Consider the following 22,072-nt stretch of genomic DNA (forward strand, 5'->3'; position numbering starts at 1 on the left):
TTGATTGGCTGTTGTAGGCTCCACCCACTTTTCTGAGTATTAATTCCAGTCACTCAGTGACCAACTGTGCAAAGTTTGAGAACCCCGCCATTAACAGTGTAAGAATGGCTGCAGTTTACATTTTCCCATTGAAATTTGTATTTGTTTCCGCCTACTTTTTGGATATGGGGATAAAAACATAAAAAACGTATCCTATATGTTATTCCAGGTAATGTACTATGTGTGTGCCAAATTTCATTCACATTGCGTGATTGAGTAACAAACATCCAAACTTTCGCATTTATAATATTAGTGAGATAATGTGGTAGGACATTAGACTATGACTATGGTGGGATTAGAGTGTGAGCTCCTCTGAGGACAGTCAGTGAGATGACTATGTACTCTGTAAAGTGCTGCAGAAGATACAAGTGCTATCTTACTTAGTAAAGTGGCTACTTTCTGCATCCAGGCGTGCGTGTGTGAGAGTGGGGGTGGTGAGTTGGGGGTTAAGAAGGTGTTTGGGTTTGGGCACAGGAGCACATTTAATATATATTATACAGTGATTCTTTACTGAATATTAAGAAATACCAGTAATATCATCTCAACCAACCTTTACTTTCAGACAGAGTTAGAATTAAAACCGATTAATACAATTATGACAGATAGACCCACTCCCATTGTGGAAGTTTTTGTCACAGTGCCACTAGATGTCGCTGTTGTTCAAGTAACATCATTTTCAAAACTATGTAAATCAAAAAAGACAACTAATTATGAGATATGTCACCTGGGGCAGTAGGCAGTTCCCTTCACTTCCCTTCCCTTCAAAACCTTTACTTTTGATTGGCCAATAAATGACCAATTTTACCACCACCATGTAGTATGAGGGTTTACCTACACAATCTGCTCATAGTATTCAATATTAGGGATGATCAATGAGATGCAAATATTTCTGAGTTATGCAGATTTATGTAAATTGTTTTAATTATTTTAAAAAAAATATGCAAATATATGCATAAAAATGTACATAAATCTGTATGAACTCGGAAATATTTGCATCTCATTGATCATCCCTATCATCAATATCTGTTGACCCTCATACTACATGGAGGTGGTAAAATTGGTCAGTGATTCGCAAATCATAATTGAAAGTGTGTATCGGGCTTTAAGGGGAAACCTGAGACGGCGTTGGTGGGAAAATTCATACATACCTGGAGCTTCTTCCAGTCTCTTTCAGTCTCTTTCAGATCTTTGTAGGAATAGAGCGCTCCATAGTGCATTTATCAAAAGGCAATTTTTATTTAAAAAGTTAAAATGTACTCACAAACATCAAAGTCACAATCGCTTGTCAGCGGTAAGCCAGCCGCTTGAACACCGGGCCCGATGAAGGCGCAGCGCGCCGAAACGCGTAATGACGTCAGACGCACACTAACGACAAGCCACGCCCACCCGGAAGCGAGACGGCAGTCCAGGACAACGGAGATCGCGCTGCTGGCCACAGTGCGTTGCCACCCACCGCCCAGTGTTCAAGCGGCTGGCTTACCGCGGACAAGCGATTGTGACTTTGATGTTTGTGAGTACATTTTAACTTTTTTAATAAAAATCGCCTTTTGATAAATGCACTATGGAGCGCTCTATTCCTACATAGATCCATTTCGTTGACCCCTACATTGAGCGGCACAAGTGCAGAGAAGAGAATCAAAGAGGAGCATCTGTGAGATCTGGTTTGGGAGCGCAAGGAATCTTTATACCTTCTTTCAGATCTTTGTCTCCCTCGTGGTCCTCCCGGTTCACCTAGATCCGCTGCTAGGGTCCTCTGAAGTGTCTCGGGTCGAGGTGTACTGCACCCCCATCACGCTCCCATCAGTGGGCGCACACCATGCCTGCCAGTGGGAGTGCGATGGCGGAGAACATGAAGGCCCCGACTGCAGAAACTTCAGAGGGCATTAGCGCCCGATCGAGGCGGCCCGGGAGGAGGGCGAGGAAGGACGGTTTTAGGTACACTTTAAAGGACAAGTCCAAAAAAACAAATAGAAACCAAAAATCGACTTACCCGGGGCTTTGTCCCTCGCCGCTGCTCCGGTGTCCCGGGGACCCCTCCGTTACAGATGTTGAGCTCGCCAGGTCGGCATCTTCTGCGCCTCCGTGAGCGCGCTCCTGTGGTGCATTCTGCACCTGTGCATAATGTTCCAAGCCATGTCAGCGCGATCGGTGCGACCGCACACAAGCAGCGGGACCCCGGGACACCACAGCTGCGGCGAGGGACCTATCGGCTGCCAGGGGTAGGAGAAAGCCCCGGGTAAGTAGGTCTTGTTTTTTTTTTGTTTCCTTGGATATATCGTTTAAGGCTAGAGAATCCACACCCTTTTTTAATGGTGGGATCGAAAGCAGCTTATGGGAATGTAAATGCTACTTACAGACTCTAGCATAAAAATATTTTAAAACCTAACAGACAATAAAACACAAGATAAACATTAAAAGCTAATAAACAAAACATAAAGAACAAAAGTTAAGAAACAAATTATTTCTGGGGAACCCGAGGCTACCATCCATGACCAGTTACTCTGAGGGTTTGACGCGTATGATTCCCCACTGAGGAAATAAGATGTTGCGACCTGTTCGAAAGTTGGGCTGTAATTTCCCCCGCTGTGTGAGGACCATTAGCCTGCTTCCTACAGGGAGACCGGGCAAGACAAACTAAAGAATACTTACCATATTTTCCATGACAAAGCACAGCCCAGCGCCTCCCTCCGACAATCTGCTATGTTTCAGAACATTTTTACCGGACGCTTTCAGAGTGGTTAAAAAGTCAAATAAAAATGTATTTTAAAAAATGTAAATATATTTGTTAAGTGCTGTTCCCCCGCGGTGTACCACCCGTGACATCAGCCCCTAAGTGCCAAATACAGCCTTGTCCACAACGTGTGGATCCAAAAGGACAGTTCCTTAGCGATTCCCGATCAGCAGCCGCTGTACATGTGCGATTGCCGGCTGAAATTTTTGCCATCGGCCCTTTCGCCTGACGGTAATCATGTGTGTGTATGTGCCTTTACACAATCCCGTATAGACACCTCAATAAATCATAACGCCAACTAAACTATTCCAACTAGACCCTAGGCCCGATAGGGTAACAGGCACTGCCAGTGGCCTCTTGAGAGGCCTTCCGCCGCCCCCGCACCATGGCCTTTATTTAACCACTTCAGGTTCCTGAGTTTTTACCCCTTAAAAGACACCCGAGGTGACATGTGACATGATGAGATAGACATGTGTATGTACAGTGCCAAGCACACAAATAACTAGGCTGTGTTCCTTTTTTTTTATTTTTCTGCCTGAAATAGTTAAACATCAGGTATGTAAGTGGCAGTTCCTGTAGTCAGGACCGGGTCAGACTGCAGTGTGACCCTCACTGATAAGAAATTACAACTATAAAACACTTTCCTAGCAGAAAATGGCTTCTGAGAGCAGGAAAGAGATAAAAGGGTCAAAAGTTCATAGATTTTAGCTCTGGTATACTTTAATGAATTTGTCATTGAGCAAAACAATAAAACAGTAAAAACTTAAATAGTAGATTTAAATATAAAATAAAACTGTGGAATATCTTAAAAAGTCATTTTTAGGAGGAGGACAGATACAATTGTGTATTTCATAAGTTTATTTTCTGAGAAATAATGCATTTTTTTCTAATTTTTTCTTATTATTGTCATTACAATGAAATTCCAATAAAATAACTCTTAGCAAAATGTACCACCTAAAAAAAGCCTAATTGGTGGTGAAAAACAAGATGTAGATGATTTTGTTGTGATAAGTAGTGATAAAGTTATAGGCGAATGAAAGGGAGGAGCTCTGAAATGTGAAAAGTGGTCTGGTCCATAAGGAAAAAAAAAACCTCAGTAGCGAACTAGTTAAAGAGACACTGAAGCCTCCATAAAACTCAGTTTTTATTGCAGATTAATGTTTAGCATGAATACCCTTCCTAAAACGCTGCATCCCTTCGGCTAATCTCGCAATCCCAAACTCCCAGGGCAAAAATCCATGACTTTCCTGGTCGTGGATTTTGCTGCCCGGGGAGGCGGAGCTTTAGGCTGTAGCTCTGCCTCCATGCGCATCAATCAGCGCTGATCGCCGCCTCTCCCCGCCCCTCTCAGTGAAAGAAGACTGAGAGGGGAGGAGGAGAGGCGGCGATTAGCGCAGATGGATGCGTATAGAGGCAGAGTTACAGCCCAAAGCTCTGCCTTTACTAGGAAGTGCTGTCCAAACGTCCCTCCAGGGATTTCGGGGGTGTTAATTGCGAGATCAGCCACAGGGATGCAGCGTTTTAGGAAGGGCATTCATGCTAAACAATAATCTGCAATAATAACTGAGTTTTATGGAGGCTTCAGTGTCTAGCCACACAGTGCAGTACTTCGATGCATGCAATGGAGAACTGACTTGCACAGGGCCGGTTCAAGTAACAATTAGGCCCTAGGGCAAAATTAGCCTGGGGGCCCCCCAACAGACAACCCCCGACCAAAAAACGTCCTTAGGGGCCCTTTGTTGCAGCCACATTTACCTCCTGGGCCCCTGAGCTGGCTGCTGATCCTCCCCCCATCACCTCCCAACTTAACAGACTCTGCAGAGTCTCTGGGGAGCAACAGTTAAGATGGGGGGCCCCTACAGGCTCTAGAGCCCTGGGGCAATTGCCCATTTTTTCCTATGGTAGCTCCGGCTCTGGACCTGCATAAAAATCACGGTCTTCTTGAATGATGTTGACTTTTTTCTGTACCAATGCTTTAAGAAAGTTATCTAAAAATGGCAGTAGGTCTGGGGGGGGGGGGTTCATTTTGAGTCCACCTTCAGCCAAAAAGTTTCATCTAGACTAGATATTGCCCGCACGCTGCATGTGGGTACCTGGCATTACTATGGGCTATGGCTTGGCATTTAAGATTCTCGGAATGGTTGTCGAAATAAAATGTTGTGACCTACTGTATTCAATGTTACAAAATGTACCAAAGTTCTGAAGACAGGCAGAGGCTGTAATTTCACCTGCCGTGGAAAGAGCATTAGAGGGTCCAGGCAGGACAAGGCACAGAACACTTATTGTTAACTGATTTCTAAACAATTTTTTTTTTTAAATGTAAATCTTACTGTTAAGTACTGCCTCCCATGATGGCATTGGCCCTTAAGTGCCAGGCAATGAATACAGCCCTCTCGGCAATGTGTGCAATTATGTCAGTAAAAGTTTAACAGAACTGCAGGACAAAAAGCAGAGGGCCTTCTGGTAAAAGGTTTAACAAGCAGGTATTTTATTGCCATGAAGAACACTCCAGTACCACAAACAATATATACAGTTCACTGTAGTGTCTCAAAGCTCTGCACACTACAAGAAGTAAGTTAAAATCTTTTATTTTCCCTTTAGTCTAGGTTCACTTTAAGTTGTGTGGAACAGGACAGGTAATCCACCATCATAAGACACCTTTGCAAGTCTACATTCGTCCTTTAATCCTCTTAACGGTTCCAGGGCATTTAAATGCATTGTGCGCCTCTGCTAACCGATCAGGACTTGGAGATCAGAGAAGGGGAACAAGTGTTCCCCTAACCCATACATGTCAAACTACGGCCCACAGCAAAATCTGGCCCTCAGAGCCTTTAAATTTGGCCCCCAAGTGGTTTCCCCATTTTACATTTTATTTGGCCCACTTTAGACCACCAGGGAAGCTATACTGAAAGTGAAGCCCTAGATCACCAGGAAAGCCACATGGGGGAGGTAGGGGGAAAGCACTAAACACTAGGGAACTGTATAAGGGATGCAGAAGGGCCACTAGACACCAGGGAACTGTATAGGGGAAGGAGATGGACCACTAGACACCAGGGAACTATATAGGGGAAGGAGGTGGACCACTAGACACCTGTACTAGGTGCTGGCTATGGGTGGGCATTGGGAGTCACATGTGTTTTGCAAGTACTTTGGAGGTGGGTACTGGTTATGTGGCTGCTTGGTGCAGATAGTGGGTTCCATGTGGAGGCTGTATGCAGGTGTGAGTACTCGGTGCAATGTTAGGCCTGGGTGCAGGTACTTGGTGTCATGTGAGTACTGGGTGCCAACTATGGGGGAAAGGGGTGTGGGTGGATGTTGGGATTAGTAGAGATCAGAAGACGTCAGTTTGGGTGATGCAGGAAGGGGAAGTAATTGAGGGTGCTGGGTGAGGAAGAGGTCACTGGGGGTGCTGGGCGGGGGGAGGGAAGGTCACTGGGGTGCTGGGGGAGGGAGAGGTCAGTTTAGGTGCTGAGTGAGGTCACTATGGGTGCTGCTGGGGACAAGAAGGGTGCCATTGGGGGAGGGGTCAGTTTGGGTGCTGGGGGAGGCAGGATCACCGCAGTGCTTATGCTGGGGAGTAGTGATGGATCGTTCGTGAACGAGCCGGCTCTTTGCTGCGAACGACAAGAGCCGGGTCTCAGTTTTGAAAGAGCCGATGCCTCAGCCGCCCCACACAGCTCTGATTTGCTGTGTAATAAAGGGCACTGAGGCATGCTGGGAGATGTAGTCCTCCTCTTGCAGCTTGTAGGAGTGTATGGGGCGGAGCAGAACAGTAGTAGGAGGGATTGCCCAGTCAGAGAAGCAGTCTGGAGTTGTCATGGAGACGGGGGTGGGGCTTTTACTCCGATTCTGAGTGGTGTCTAGTGAATTTTAATGAAGAGCCGTTTCAGAGCCGTAAGAGTCGGCTCTTTAATGGGAGCCGATTCAGAAGAGCCGATTCTCCGAGAAGAGCTGGAATTCCCATCACTACTGGGGAGGGAGAGGTCAGTATGGGTCCTAGGTGGAGGAAGAGGTCACTGCTGTCAGGGAGACACCATCTTACCTGCTACCACACAGCTGCAAGGATGGTTACACTAGGAATCCTGTAGCAGGGGTCTTCAACCACCGGGCCACGGCCCACTGCCAGTCCATGAGCAGTTTTCCATGGGACTGGCCAGGCGCTCCCCCTCCCCCTCCTGTTACCTTATAAGCTGGCAACTGCTTTCTCTTATATTCCCTGGTGGCACCTCTCCTCCATGCACCATCTTCTAAAACAGCAACACGTCCTGCGGCTGCTGTAAGGAGGAAGGAAGCGGGACAGCGGTTGTCATTGCGCCGCCACAGGAAGCCGCTGTCCCGCTTCCTTCCTCCTTACAGCAGCTGCTGTTATAGAAGATGGTGATTGGAGGAGAGGTGCCACCAGGGAGTATAAGAGGACGCCAGCTCATAAGGTAACAGAAACCCCCGACCCCCAAGTGTCTGCCAGAGGAAACATCTTTAGTTCTGCCAGGTGATCTATACGGAATGTTCCTTACTGAGAGTTCTATGCACAGAGGGAGATCCTGCTTGCTTGGTAGTTGGGAAAAGCTGTTATTTCCAAGAAGGCAACGAAGTTCACAGATAGATAACAGTCAGGACCATGGTCATGACATCACACTGTGGGAGGGATCAGGGACGGATCTAGGGGGGGGCAAGCGGGTCTCTTGCCCCAGGCGCAGATTGTTGAATTCTTAAAAAGGCGGCAAAATTTGGATGGGGAATGGCAGTTTAGGCGCCAAAACCTGACCTTGCCCCAGGCGCAACTTGGGGCAACTTGGTCTAGATCCGTCCCTGGGAGGGATTTCACCACAATATCAGCCACACACAGACCCCCTAGTGAACTTTTTGAGAAAAGGAATAGATTTCTCATGGGAAAGAGGGTATCAGCTACTGATTGGGATGAAGTTCTATTCTGGGTTAAATTTGTGTGTGAGAAGGTGAGTGGTGTAGTAGGTGAGTGGTGTAGTAGGTGAGGTGGGTGGGGTGTACAGTAGTGTTGTCCGGATCATGAACGATTCGGATCTTTGATCCGAATCTATTTTATGAGTCGATCATCCGAATCATCAAAATGAGTGATTCGGATCGCAAAAGGGGCGGGGCCAGGAGCGACACGCCCCCTCTCAGCGGGCAGCGGGGTCCTGGAAGCAGAGCTGAGATGGATCGCTCTGTTGTATGGGAGGCAGCCTTGCAGGGAGACAGGTAGATGAGAGAGAGGGGACATGGGTGCCACTGCCAGATATGTGTAGAGCACACATACTGGCTATAACGTGCTGCCCATTACAGGCTCGCTGTTCCGTAGTGCTGCACAGTGATCACATGGGAAGCTTTTGGCTCAGCACAGCTCAGTAACTTTGCAGACCGGAGCAGTGCTTTTCAGCGCTGCTAGATTTGGGCGCAGCCAGCGCCGCCATAGACTGTAATGGGAATCAGTCTATAGCGGCGCTCAGTGAGGAAGGTCGGCTCCGTCAGAAGACGGAGCCGAAGTTGCTTAAAAAACACAATAATTCGGCCTCCAGCAATCGCTGGAAGCCGAATTATTTCATTCCCCCACTATCCATGTCGGCCTGGAGGGGGAATAGTAATTAAAACGCCCCGGACTTGTGCAGAAGCAGGACCAGCCATTTAACAGCTGGATCCTGCGCCCAAGTCTACCAGCGCCGTATTCAAATGTACGCTTGCAGACAGTGTGATTGAAAGGCAATGTAATCCTCCTGCACTCCGCACTAAACAGCTGCACTTATCTTCTGGGAATGCTTTCTTTCACTGTGTACAGATAAACATATATGTGAAATATATGTAAAGCATATGACTTCAGCATGTGGGTATTACGTGCAAACATTTCTGCTCGTCCCTCCTCCCTTCCCTGTCCACTCCCCGCCCTCTGTCCATCTTCTCCCCTTCTCTGTGTGTCCACTCCCTCCCCTTCTCCTGTCCACAGACCTGTCCTGCTGTTCATTTCACCCCGAATGCTTCCGGTAGTAAAATGATCCGAGATTCGAATCAAAGATCCGGATCTCTTCAATGATCCGATTCGAATCATCCGGATCATTGAAAAGATCCGAACTTCCCATCTCTAGTGTACAGAGGACACAGGTGAGCATGGTAGGTAGTGTGCACTGTGCACAGGGGCAGGCGAGGGGCGCTCTGCTGACGTCACTTTGATGCACGCGGCACCTGTTCAGCGTATAGAGAAGTCGCGCGCCGCAGCATTGACAGTCTCGTTACCCGGGCAACGCGCGTGACGTCATAATGCGAGCTGCTGCGCTGAGATTGGTCGGCTCCGGGCAGTCGGAGAGGGCGGCTGGGGATGAGCGGTCCGGCGTTGGCTGCGCGGCGAGTGAGGAGAGAGAGCGGCGCCCGGCTGGCAGGTGAGAGGGGTGCGGAGAGGGGTACACGGGGCGCCTCTGTGCTGGCCGGACTCGGGGTACAGAGGAGGAGGGGCGCTGCCTCGCGCTGCCACTGCTGTATACCGGGGGCTCCTCCCCTATCATGTGTGCTGAGAGTCTGGGACTGACTTCCAACAGAACCTCTTGTGGTGTTCAGCGCCCCATCCTGGCTATACCCCTCCCACCTGAACTGACCACACCTCCTGCTCACCCTTCTTGACCACACACCCCTTCCACCTGTACTGACCACACCTCCTGCTCAACCTTCCCGACTACACCCCCACCTGGCCCTCCTGGCCACACACCCCTGACCACACCTTCTCCTGACCATACCTCCACCTCCCAACCCTCCTGACAACACCTTACAGCCTCTGCCCTCCCCTCCTGACCACACCTCTCCCTTCTGCCTGCCCCACCTGGCCACACCCTCTCCTACCTATCCTGACCACACTTGCCCCTCCTGACCACACCTCCCCTTGCCCCTCCTGACTACACCTTCTGCCCTCCCCTCCTGACCAGAGCCCTCCTGACCACACCCCCACCTACCCCTCCTGACCTTAGCCCTCCCTTCTGCCTGTCCCTCCTGGCCATACCCCTCCCTTCTGCCTACCCCTCCTGGACACACCCCCTCCTACCTATCCTGGCCACACTTCTTCCTGACTATGCCTCCACCACCCACCCCTCCTGACCACACCTTCTGCTCACCCCTCCTGACCACACCCCCACCTGCCCCTCCTGACCACAACCCTCCCTTCTGCCTGTCCCTCCTGGCCATATCCCCTCCCACCTTCTCCTGACCATACCTCCCCTGTCTCTCCTGGTCACACCTTCTCCTCCTGACCATGACCACACCTTCTGCCCTTCCCTCCTGACCACAGCCCTCTTGCTCACTTTTTCTGACCAAAATCTCCCACCCCTCTCCTGACCACACCTCCCACCTGCCCCTCCTGACCACAACCCTCCATTCCGATTGCCCCTCCTAACCACACCTTGACTGCCTCTAATGACCACACCCCCTGCCTGCCCCCCCGCCCACACCTTCTGACCACAGTCCCTCCGCCCCTCCTGACCACAGTCCTTTCTAACTCACCCTCTCCTGCCAGCCCCTTCTGACCACAGCCCCCCCATCCGCCTCTTCTGACCACAGTCCTCTCTAACTCTCCCTCTCTCCTGCCTGCCCCTTCTGACCACAGCCCTCCCATCCGCCTCTTCTGCCCACAGCTGCTCCTCCTGACCACTAGCCACCCTCCCCCCGTCCCTCCTGACCACAGCTCTCTCTCCTGCCTGCCCCTTCTGACCACTTCTCCCGCCCTCCCTTTCTGACGACAGCCCTCCTGACCACACTTCCCTCAGCTACTCCTGACCACAGCCCTCTCTCTTACCTGCCCCGCCCCCCCTGACCACAGCCCACCCACCCCTCCTAAGCACACCTTCTGCCCACACCTTCCACCTGCCCCTCCTGACCACAGCCCGCCCGCCCGCCAATCCTGACCATAACCCCTCTCCCTCATGACCACAGTCCCCTGCCACTTTTGACCACAGCCCTCCCACACTCGCCTCCTAAGTACACCTCTCAATCCTCTAGCCCTCCCCTCCTGACCACAGATTTGAATTGAATTGGAGTTATTTGTAGTTGCACCACTGAATGCAATGCTCCGGTGGTGGCACAAAGGGGGACAGAGGGACACGGTGGAGGCACAGAGGGGGACAGATGACTTCACTCCAATCCTCAGCAGTCTAATGCCTGTGGTTTTTCAGCCTGACTCTTTGCTTCGCTGATGAGGGTCTGTTTTCATACTTTGCATGACTTCAGCCCGGCCTGTATGAGCCAGTAGAACTGTTCTTGTTGTGCACTTCACTCCAGTCTCAGTCTACCACTGTGTTTGAGGGTTCTTTAGTGACATTCGAATGAGTTTGCTGTCATTGCTGATTTGTCTTATTCCTCTGCAGGGTTGTATTTTTGCTGCCTTCAGTGCCTGTGTACTGCTGTCTTCGAAAATTAAAGGGGAACTGAAGTAAGAGGTATACGGAGGCTGCCATATTTATTTCCTTTTAATCAATACCAGTTGCCTGGCAGCCCTGCTGGTCTATTTCTCTGCAGTAGTATCTGAATAACACCAGAAACAAGCATGCAGCTAGTCTTGTCAGATCTGACAATAATGTCAGAAACGCCTGATCTGCTGCATGCTTGTTCAGGGGCTATGGCTAATAGTATTAGAGGCAGAGGATCAGCAGGGCTGTCAGGCAACTGGTATTGCTTAAAGTGGATCCAAATTAAAAATACAAGATTTCAGAAATGAAATCTATTTTCTAAATTATAATAATAAATAGCAGCCTTTTTTCAGCTGCATGATGACAAATCTAAAATATTTTACATTTATTGGAGGAACCCCTCCCTTCCTTTCATATTGCCGGGACAGAATCCAGGCAAACTGGTGGAGTAAGAGGTGTCCAGCAAACTAGGAATTGCTAATGGCTGCCACCTGTATAACCCTAGTTATGAAAAGAGAAGGGTGAAAAGCATGCACTGAAATGCTCATAGGTTTAAAGGAGTGTTTATTTATCTTTGTATGTGTCAGAGTGGTGCAACTAAATATTTTGAATTAAAAAAAATGTTTGGTTTCGGTCCGCTTTAAAAGGAAATAAACATGGCAGCCTCCAATTACCTCTCTCTTCAGTTGCCCTTTAAACGGATTCGGGGCCTCTGTACTAAACGCTACACTGCCCTTGTGGCAGCTTAAAGGCTACCCGAGGTGTCATGTGACCTGATGAGATAGACGTGTATGTACAGTGCCTAGCACACTAATTACTATTCTGTGTTGCTTGTTTCCTTTCTCTGCCTGAAAGGTTTAAAAAGCAGGTATGCAAGTGACAGTTTCTGTCTGAATTAGGACTGGGTCAGACTACAGCATAACCCCCACTGATAAGGAAATACAGCCATAAGACACTTCCCTAGCAGAAAATGGCTTCTGAGATCAGAAAAGAGATATTCAATAGTTCATAAATTTGAGCTCTGGCATATTTCAATGAATGTGTCATTGAGCAAAAACAATGAAACAGTAAAAACTTTAAAATTAGATTTAAATATAAAATAAATCTGTGGGGTAGTTACAAATATCCTTTCTAGAAGAAAGAGGATAGATGCAATTGTTTATCATTAATTGTTAATTTTCACCTCGTGTGTCCTTTAAGCAATACCAGTTGCCTGGCAGCCTTGCTGATCCTCTGCCACTAATACTTTTAGCCATAGCCCCTGAATAAGCGTGCGGCAGATTAGGTGTTTCTGACAGTATTGTCAGATCTTACAAGATTAGCTGCATGCTTGTTTCTGGTGTTACTCAAACACTACTGTTTCCAAATAGATCAGAAGGGCTGCCAGGTAACTGGTGTTGTTTAAAATGAAATAAATACGGCAGCCTTCTTATCACTCACGCCTCGGGTTCATTTTAAGTGTATGAGATCCATCGTTGCCATTCCGGTCTCCTCCAGGGTCCCACTTTCAGGCCTGGTGCACACCAGAGGAGTTTTTCTGAGCGTTTTGAGTTTTTAAATCTGCTGCTAATGTTATCCTATGTGTCTGTGCACACTGGAGCAATGAGGTTTTGTAAAAAACCCCATAGCATTACATTGGGAAGAGCTTTTAGAGGTTTCAAAAGCTCTTCCCAATGTAATGCTATGGGGTTTTTTTTTACAAAACCTCATTGCTCCAGTGTGCACAGACACATAGGATAACATTAGCAGCAGATTTAAAAACTCAAAACGCTCAGAAAAACTCCTCTGGTGTGCACCAGGCCTCATAAGCTCTGTATCCCAGGCCCGGGTTGCCAGGCTTCCCAAAGTGAACTGCAAAATGTTGTATTATCTATTGATGATACATTTCTGTGTATAAATTAACCACTTCACTACTGAGGGTTTTTTCCCCTTCTGTACCAGAGCAATTGTCATCTTTCAGTGCTCCTTCCATTCATTCACCTATAACTTTATTACTACTTATCGCAATGAAACGATATTTATTTTGTATGTTTTCTCCACCAATTAAGCTTTCTTTGGGCGGTACATTTTTGCTAAGAATTATTTTATTCAGAGTGCATTTTAACAAAAAAATAAGAAACAAATTCATTATTTCGCAGTTTTCGGCCATTATATTTTTAAAATAATACATGCTACCATAATTAAAACCCACACATTTTATTTGCCAATTTTTCCCAGTTATTAGAACATTTAAAATATTTCCCTAGTACAATGTATGGTGCCAATTTTTTTATTTGGAAATATTTTGCGTCCATCACTAATTACAAGCCCATAGTTTAATAAATAAAATGAATATACCCTTTTGACATGCATATTAAAAAAAAGTTCAATCCCTACGGTACTTATTTATATATATTTTTTATTTATTTCTGTGGAGTTTTTTTTTTTTTTTTTCTGTTATTATTATTATTATTATTATTATTATTATATGCTTATAATTTATTTAGATAACTATGGGAGAGGATGGGAAGGAAATAGTTAATTTTTAATGTAAGTGTGGGTCTTTTTATTAAAATAAATGAATGTAGGTGTAATTTTACTATTTGGCCACAAGATGTCCTCGTGCATCATTACCTATTAGGGACTATAAGTATGCTAAACAGGTAGTAATGTGTTGACGTGTTACTACGAAAGTTAGAGATGATAGCGGTATCTCATTGATGCCAGCAATGCTTGACACAGTGACTTAGATCAATGAATGGGAACTGCGTTCCCATTCATTCATCTCCCCCTCTAACAGACGGTGGCGGGAGTGAGCGCAGGAGATACTGCACAGGCGCAGACTCCACCCCCCCCGCCCCCCCCCCCTCCCCCCCATGAGCCCGAATGGAGAGCAGCTAGTGCGCAATAGGTAAGTAGTACTGTCTCTCTGTATATGGGGTTCCATCGCTGGAACGTGCTGGTGGAGGAGGACAGAGTAAGCCTCATTAGGATACAGAGGTTTTCCCCCTCCCGAGGTAAGTACCTCCTGGGGCACATTTTTTCATTACAGATTTACTGAAAGGGAAGATCCGAGAAATAAAAAAAAAAACAAGCTCTACTTACCCGGGGCTTCCTCCAGCCCCTGACAGCCGATATGTCCCTCGCTGCAGCTCCGGGGTCCCCTCCGTTGCAGCTGCTGACCTTGCCAGTTGCAGCTGCCTGCGCAGAACACTCCAGACCACATGAGCGCGATCACAAACACAGCACAGAAGATGCCGACCTGGCGAGGCCGGCATCTGCAATAGAGGGGACCTCGGGACACCAGAGCTGCGGAGAGGGACATATCAGCTGCCAGGGGCTGGAGGAAGCCCCGGGTAAGTAGATCTTGTTTTGTTTTTTCCCCCTTGGATCTTCCCTTTAAATGTGCTATACTATGGCAGAAAGTGTATTCTCGTGAAATGGAAAGACACTGAAACCTTGTCCATTGACACGTAGTGTATGCTTGTTAAAGAGGAACTTTTAACCAAGGATTGAACTTCATCCCAGTCAGTAACCGATACCCCCTTTCCTACAAGAAATCTTTGCCTTTTCTCGAATAGATCATCAGGGGGGTCTGTATGGCTGATATTGTGGTGAAACCCCTCCTACAGTGTGATGTCATGACTAGGGTTAACGCGGTATACCGGTATGACGATATACCACGGTATGATTGTGCAAGGTAATCGTACCGTGCACAATCTCGTTTTTACCGGTTTTCGGGGGGCGGGGCTACCGGGGGCGGAGCGATGTAGCGGCGGCGCACGAACAGCGGTGGGGATAAATACTCACTTGCCGGCAATCAGGTCTGTCCTCCACGCTGTACTAGGCTTCATTGTTCTTCCTGTGCTTGCATCACATTTCCCTGAAACAGCGCCCCCTGGGTGCTATTACAAGGAGATGATGCAAGCAAAAACAGGAAGTAGAATGAAGCCCAGTACACGCCTGAGGACTTGGCTGCCAACGAGTGAGTATTTGTCCCCCCTCTCCCTCAGGCTCTCTGTGCTGCTGCCACCTAATTCTAGCTATACCTACTACTGGCTACACCTACCCTGGCTACTACTGGCTACACCTATCCCTGGCTACCTTTGCTGCGCCACCTACTACTGGCTACACCTATCCCTGGCTACCTGTGCTGCGCCACCTACTACTGGCTACACCTATCCCTGGCTACCTACTACTGGCTACACCTATCCCTGGCTACCTACTACTGGCTACACCTATCCCTGGCTACCTACTACTGGCTACACCTATCCCTGGCTACCTACTACTGGCTACACCTATCCCTGGCTACCTACTACTGGCTACACCTATCCCTGGCTACCTACTACTGGCTACACCTATCCCTGGCTACCTGTGCTGCGGCCACCTATTACTGGCTACACCTATCCCTGGCTACCTATGCTGCGGCCACCTACTACTGGCTACACCTGTCCCTGTCTACTTATGCTGCGGCCACCTACTGCTGACTACACCTATCTATAGCTACCTATACTGCGACCATTTACTACTGGCTACACCTATCCCTGGCTACCTATGCTGCGGCCACGTACCACTGGCTACACCTATCCCTGGCTACCTATGCTGCGGCCACCTACCACTGGCTACACCTATCCCTGGCTACCTATGCTGCGGCCACCTACTACTGTCTACCTATGCTGCCGCCACCTACTACTGTCTACCTATGCTGCCGCCACCTACTACTGTCTACCTATGCTGCCGCCACCTACTACTGGCTACACCTATCCCTGGCTACCTATGCTGCCGCCACCTACTACTGGCTACACCTATCCCTGTCTACCTATGCTGCGGCCACCTATTACTGGCTACACCTATCCCTGGCTACCTATGCTGCGGCCACGTACCACTGGCTACACCTATCCCTGGCTACCTATGCTGCGGCCACCTACCACTGGCTACACCTATCCCTGGCTACCTATGCTGCGGCCACCTACTACTGTCTACCTATGCTGCGGCCACCTACTACTGTCTACCTATGCTGCGGCCACCTACTACTGTCTACCTATGCTGCCGCCACCTACTACTGTCTACCTATGCTGCCGCCACCTACTACTGGCTACACCTATCCCTGGCTACCTATGCTGCAGCCACCTATTACTGGCTACACCTATCCCTGGCTACCTATGCTGCCGCCACCTACTACTGGCTACACCTAGGGTTGCCGCGATTTACCGGTATTACGGTATATCACGGTTTTACAATGCACGGTAATCACGGTAAGCACTTTTAGGAAATACTGGTTTTTGCTGTATTTCTGCATCCCCGCCACTGCTCCGGCATTGCCCTGCTCTGTGTCTCCCTTCCTAACAAAGACAAGCTCCCAAAGCTTGTTCTTGATTGCGGGAGGCTTGCCGATATGAGTGCAGGAGCTGGGCGGTGATGCGCGTCCTGTAATGACGCGGCCACGGCTGGAGCGCACACGGCGAATGATTTTCCCGGCAATGTATCTGCTTGTATTTTTTTTTTTTTGTATTGTGGACTGTACCACAAAGGCAGAGGGGGAGTCACCAGGTCATTCCTGCAAAATAAATAGGCAAATGAGAAAAGGCTACAGCCCGTTCTCCCTTCTGCTAGATGCATGCAGCCCCCTGCCTCCCCCGACTGCAGAGCTGACATAAACACTGATACAGATCAGTGTTCAAAGGAATGTCCAGCGCTCCTCCCCCATGAAAATGATGAGTATGCCGCCCGCCTGGGAGAAGGAGCGAGAGACACACTGCACGTGGGGAGCTGAAGCTTGCGACACCAGATAAGCAGTGCTACTGAGTGAGAGGTGCTGTGTTTGTATGAATGCAGCCAGTGTGTATACGTACTATGGCGTGTGTGTGTGTGTGTGTGTGTGTGTGTGTGTGTGTGTGTGTGTGTGTGTGTGTGTGTGTGTGTGTGTGTGTGTGTGTGTGTGTGTGTGTGTGTGTGTGTGTGTGTGTGTGTGCTCATGCCCAACGCTCCCCCCTGTTCTACTGTCCCCCTACTTTTTAATGAAATTGCCCGCAGTGGCTTAGCACAGGACTTCACCTAATTCATGTCCTCTCCACCCATTTGCATTTTATTTTTCAGCTCTGGTATCCTTTAAAGGAAACCAGAGACGCAACATAGTGAAAGTTTTATACATAACTGCGGCTTCCTCCAACCCATTATGCGCACAGATCCCTCCCTCGCTGCCATCCTCAGCCTCTTCTATCGCTGTTACTGAGTCCCGTAACTTTGGCCAGTCGCGGCCAGTTTTACGCATGCGCAGTGCGCTCCCTCTGTCTCTGGCAGAAAATATTACTATGCCTGCGTAGTATTATTCTCTGCTGTAGAGAACGCACTGCGCATGCTCAGACTGGCCGTGACTGGCTCAAGTTACCGGACTCAATACCAGCGATAGAAAAGGCTGAGTATGGCGGCGTGGGAGGGATCTGTGCGCATAATGGGTTGGAGGAAGCCGCAGTTATGTATAAAACTTTCACTATGCTTCACCAACATTTTTGAAGTGGACCTGAATTCAAAACGTCCTCTCTGCTCAAAGATATGCAACAGCAATTTCTTTCTTTGCTACAGCTGATACAAATCCTAAAATAAATCTGCACAGTTTCTACTTCCTGTTTCATGGAAGCACACATATTAACCTTCTGTGCTTTCCAATGGCCTTATTATCTGCCCTCTCTGCCATAGGCAGTCATGTGACACGAGAGATTGAGATTTACTTTTGGTATTGTTTTTTTGACATGTAGAAGAGTAAATATTTCAAGCATGACAGGAGGACCCTAACCATTAAGAGTTTAATAAAGAAGAGTTTGTTCAACTTTGACATTTTCTCATTTTTATAAGGGTAATTGTAATGAGAATAATTGCGCAATACCGTATACCGTAATACCGTCATACCGTGGTATTTTTTTTGACGGTTATCATACCGTGAATTTTCATACCGTTGCAACCCTAGCTACACCTATCCCTGGCTACCTATGCTGCGTCCACCTACTACTGGCTACACCTATCCCTGGCTATCTATGCTGCAGCCACCTATTACTGGCGGGTAGGGGCACATTATTTAATGTAAGGGGGTGGGGCCCAGGTCCAAATAATTGTTTAATACTGTCATACCGTGGTTTTTTTTCGTTTGTTTGTTTGTTTTCTACGGTTATCATACCGTGGAATTTCATACCGTTGCAACCCTTAGTCATGACCATGGTCCTGACAGTTTCCTGTCTGTTCCCTTGTTGCATTGTAGGAAATAACTGCTTTTTCCAACTGCCAAGCAAGCAGTATCTCCCTGTGTGCATAGAACTCTCAGTAACGAACATTCCGTACAGATCACCTGGCAGAACTAAAGATGTCACCACCAGTGATACATTTCAGAATGTAAATCAGGGAGATGAAAGATTTTACAATGGGCAAACATTGACTAAATAATCTATAAATAAATACCTGTATCATAAAAATAAGCAACTTTATGCATTATTATTTACTCTACAGTTCCTCATTAAAGTGTACCTGAGATTGCCAAATACAATTTAAAGATTTTATACTTACCCGGTGCTTCCTCCAGCCCCATGAGCACGGGTGCATCCCTTGCTGTCCTCCCGCGTGCCTCCACTCTCATGGAATGCGCATGAGCAGAAGAGCTGACTGGCATGAGCCAGATTACCGGACTGATAACAGGAGGGTGACGAGGGATGCATCGGTGCTCAGGGGGGTTGGAGGAAGCCCCAGGTGAGTATAAAATCTTTTTAGTGGGCAATCTCAGGTTTACTTTAATATCGTAACAAAAACCAAACATTTGTAAAGCGCCTTCCATCTGCATATGCTGACCTCAGATCTGTACATGGTTGCAGTTTGTGGTGTGTTACTGGGGAACAGTTATGGGATCATAAGTGCCAGACTAAACAGGTGACTTTTCAGTTTTTATTTAAACAGGTAGTCAGACACGCCCATGTAGCCTCACCCTTCACTTAGTTTCCAGGATTCTGGACCACAAGTTGTGTACCAGCCAGCTGAGATCAGGGACACAGACAACCGTTACGCACACATAGTCCAAATACTCGTTATCACGCGTCTAGACATGACCTGAAAAGAAACTGCCATGCACAACAACGTTTGTTTAACCCCTTCTGCTCTATGCAAGCACACACGCGCTCATATGCAATTAACAATAATATTTTCATAGCGCTTTTCTCCCTGGTGACTCAAAGCGCTGTGACCCTGCATTATGCAGTCTCAAAAGCTCAGGAAAAGAGGTGAGTTTTTAGCCTTTTTTTTTTAAAGCTGTACAGAGAGGGAGCCTCTCGTACTGATTGTGGAAGTGAGTTCCATAGAGTAGGGGCTGCATAGGAAAAGGCCCGAGCACCAAATGTTAAGTGTATCCTGGGAATAATCAGCTTCATCTTGTTGGCAGAGCGGAGGGTGCGTGGAGGGGCATATAGCTCCAATAGATCCGCTATGTATTTTGGTCCCATGTGGTGTAGAGCCTTGAATGTCAGCAGGCAGATCTTACAATTGATTCTCCATTTTACTGGCAACCAGTGAAGAGTTTGCAGTACTGGGGTGATGTGTGAGCTGCGGGGGGCATTGCAGTACTGGGGTGATGTGTGAGCTGCTGGGGGCATTGGCTAGGAGTCTGGCTGCAGCATTCTGTACTAGCTGTAAGGGGCGCAGAACCTTTTCTGTAGATCCGATGAACAGGGCGTTGCAGTAGTCTAGGCGGGAGGATACAAATGCATGAACCAGGGCAGATAGGTCTTCAGCTGGGATAAGGTGTTTGATTTTCGCTATATTTCTTAAGGCTCATACACACATCAGACTATAGTCTTTGGAAAATGAAAGATCACAGACCAATCTTACCACCCTTCATGTAGTATGAGAGCCATACTCTACACAGTCTTTTCTATGGAGCTGAACTTCACATCAGAAAAAAATCTTTGCAAGATGCTGCACACACAGATGCTGTACAGACACAAAAGATCAGTATCTGCAAAAGATCTGTTCCTGCCAAAAATCCACTCCTGCAAATTGCAATGATAGTCTATGAGATCTGCAGATCATCATACACACATGATTTAACTGACATTGATCTGCAGATCAAGCAATCATCTGCAGATCTAAAAATCCATCCTGGTGGATCGGATCTGCAGATGAATGTCAGTTAAATCATGTGTGTATGATGATCTGCAGATCTCATAGACTATCATTGCAATTTGCAGGAACGGATCTCTTGCAGGGACTGATCTTTTGCAGATACTGATCTTTTGTGTCTGTACAGCATCTTTGTGTGCAGCATCTTGAAAAGATTTTTTTCTGATGTGGAGTTCAGCTCCATAGAATAGACTGTGTAGAGTATGGCTCTCATACTACATGAAGGGTGGTAAGATTGGTCTGTGATCTTTCATTTTTCTAAGACTATGGTCTGATGTGTGTATGTGGCCTTAGATGGAAGAAGGAAGACTTGACGACAGCTGATATCTGCTGTTTGAGTTTTAGATTTCCATCCAGGATCACCCCAAGGTTTCGCACAGAGTCTTTATACTGTACAGTATCTCCCCCAATTGCTAGTTTGAGGTGGTGAGCGTTTTGAACTTTATCCATCATGTGTGGATCTCCTACCACATTTTCTCCTAGGAGATAATTTTTCATCTTCTATTTTGAATAACTTTTTAGCACTTTAAAGGAGTCCTCAGGCTATTTATCCTACCCCCAATCTACTTACCTTCCTCCAGCCCCTTGCAGCTGACATGTCCCACACCGCAGCTCCTCTCTCAGCTGCCCGCCCGGAGTCGTAGCTGGAGAGGAGCTTTCTTCCCCCGCTGCATCTCTTGATATAACGGCTTGGACGCTGCGATACGGATGGAGTTGTCCGCCGAGGGCTCCCTCCTACTCTCCTCGCCCATCCATCCATATTCAGGTCCTGGGTAATAGTATCGCCTCTTGATTGTTGTTCACCTTGGTGCATGCCATTATAGTCACTTCCAGCACTATCACTGGTCAATCTTGTTTTTGCTTTGTTTTTTTTTTTTTTTTTTCTTGTTTGTTTCACTGTATGTTCTGCATATTGGTCTATATGACCTCCTGAGTCCTCACTATTGCACTTTAGGTGTATACTATTTGAACCTGGGTTCTAAACCTGTCGCAGGTGTTCGCTATACAATAATATGGATTCATATCAGAAATATATATTTATATGATACTCCACCTTTTCTATGATACAGGATGTGATGTTACTGTGGCCATTGTGGAGAGAAATATTTTAAGTGTATTTAGAATACTATATAGTGTATTGTTTATTGATGAGCAAATTGTTATTTTTTAATCCTAGTGTAGTGCACTTTATGGGCCACTAAAAGTGGTGTTTCACTTAAGGAATTTCAGTGTCTAGGCCCTTGCACACACTTATTACTGTGTGCTGGTGTCCAATACAAACTGGAGGGGAGGAGGAGGGGGAATTAGGTTTTCACAGGCTGAAGGTTGGAGATGCAGATCAGCCTGCCTCTGTAATGTTTACAAACATAGCTGCTGTCATTGTATCACTGGAAGAAATAATCATATTCTGTTGAAGCAGTTTGAAGCTAGACTTGCTGTATAAAAAAAAAAAAAAATATATATATATATATATATATATATATATATATATATATATATATATATATATATATATATATATATATATATATATATATATATATATATATATATATATATATATATATATATATATATATATATATATATATATATATATATATATATATATATATATATATATATACATATATATATATATACATACATACATACATACATACATACATACATACATACATACATACATACATACATACATACATACATACATACATACATACATACATACATACATACATACATACATACATAATTATTTGACCCCTCACTG

General features: G+C 46.8%; 1 protein-coding gene across 4 annotated transcripts in view; it reads left to right on the forward strand.

Moving 5' to 3' along the window:
* Positions 1 to 6,730: 6,730 nt before the first annotated feature.
* DUSP14 (dual specificity phosphatase 14) overlaps positions 6,731 to 22,072 on the forward strand; it is a 38,009-nt gene continuing 22,667 nt past the window's right edge. For 2 of the 4 annotated variants that reach the window (XM_068246543.1, XM_068246544.1), the window contains exon 1: positions 9,028 to 9,156. In XM_068246543.1, the coding sequence (XP_068102644.1) occupies positions 9,096 to 9,156 (61 nt within the window). In that variant the 5' untranslated portion in view covers positions 9,028 to 9,095. Of the gene's footprint in view, positions 6,754 to 9,027; positions 9,157 to 15,120; positions 15,131 to 22,072 lie in introns of those variants that run through there. The other 2 variants (XM_068246547.1, XM_068246548.1) reach the window with 2 other exon arrangements.

This window comes from Hyperolius riggenbachi, chromosome 7 (genome assembly GCF_040937935.1).
Source record: "Hyperolius riggenbachi isolate aHypRig1 chromosome 7, aHypRig1.pri, whole genome shotgun sequence".
Classification (NCBI taxonomy): domain Eukaryota; kingdom Metazoa; phylum Chordata; class Amphibia; order Anura; family Hyperoliidae; genus Hyperolius; species Hyperolius riggenbachi.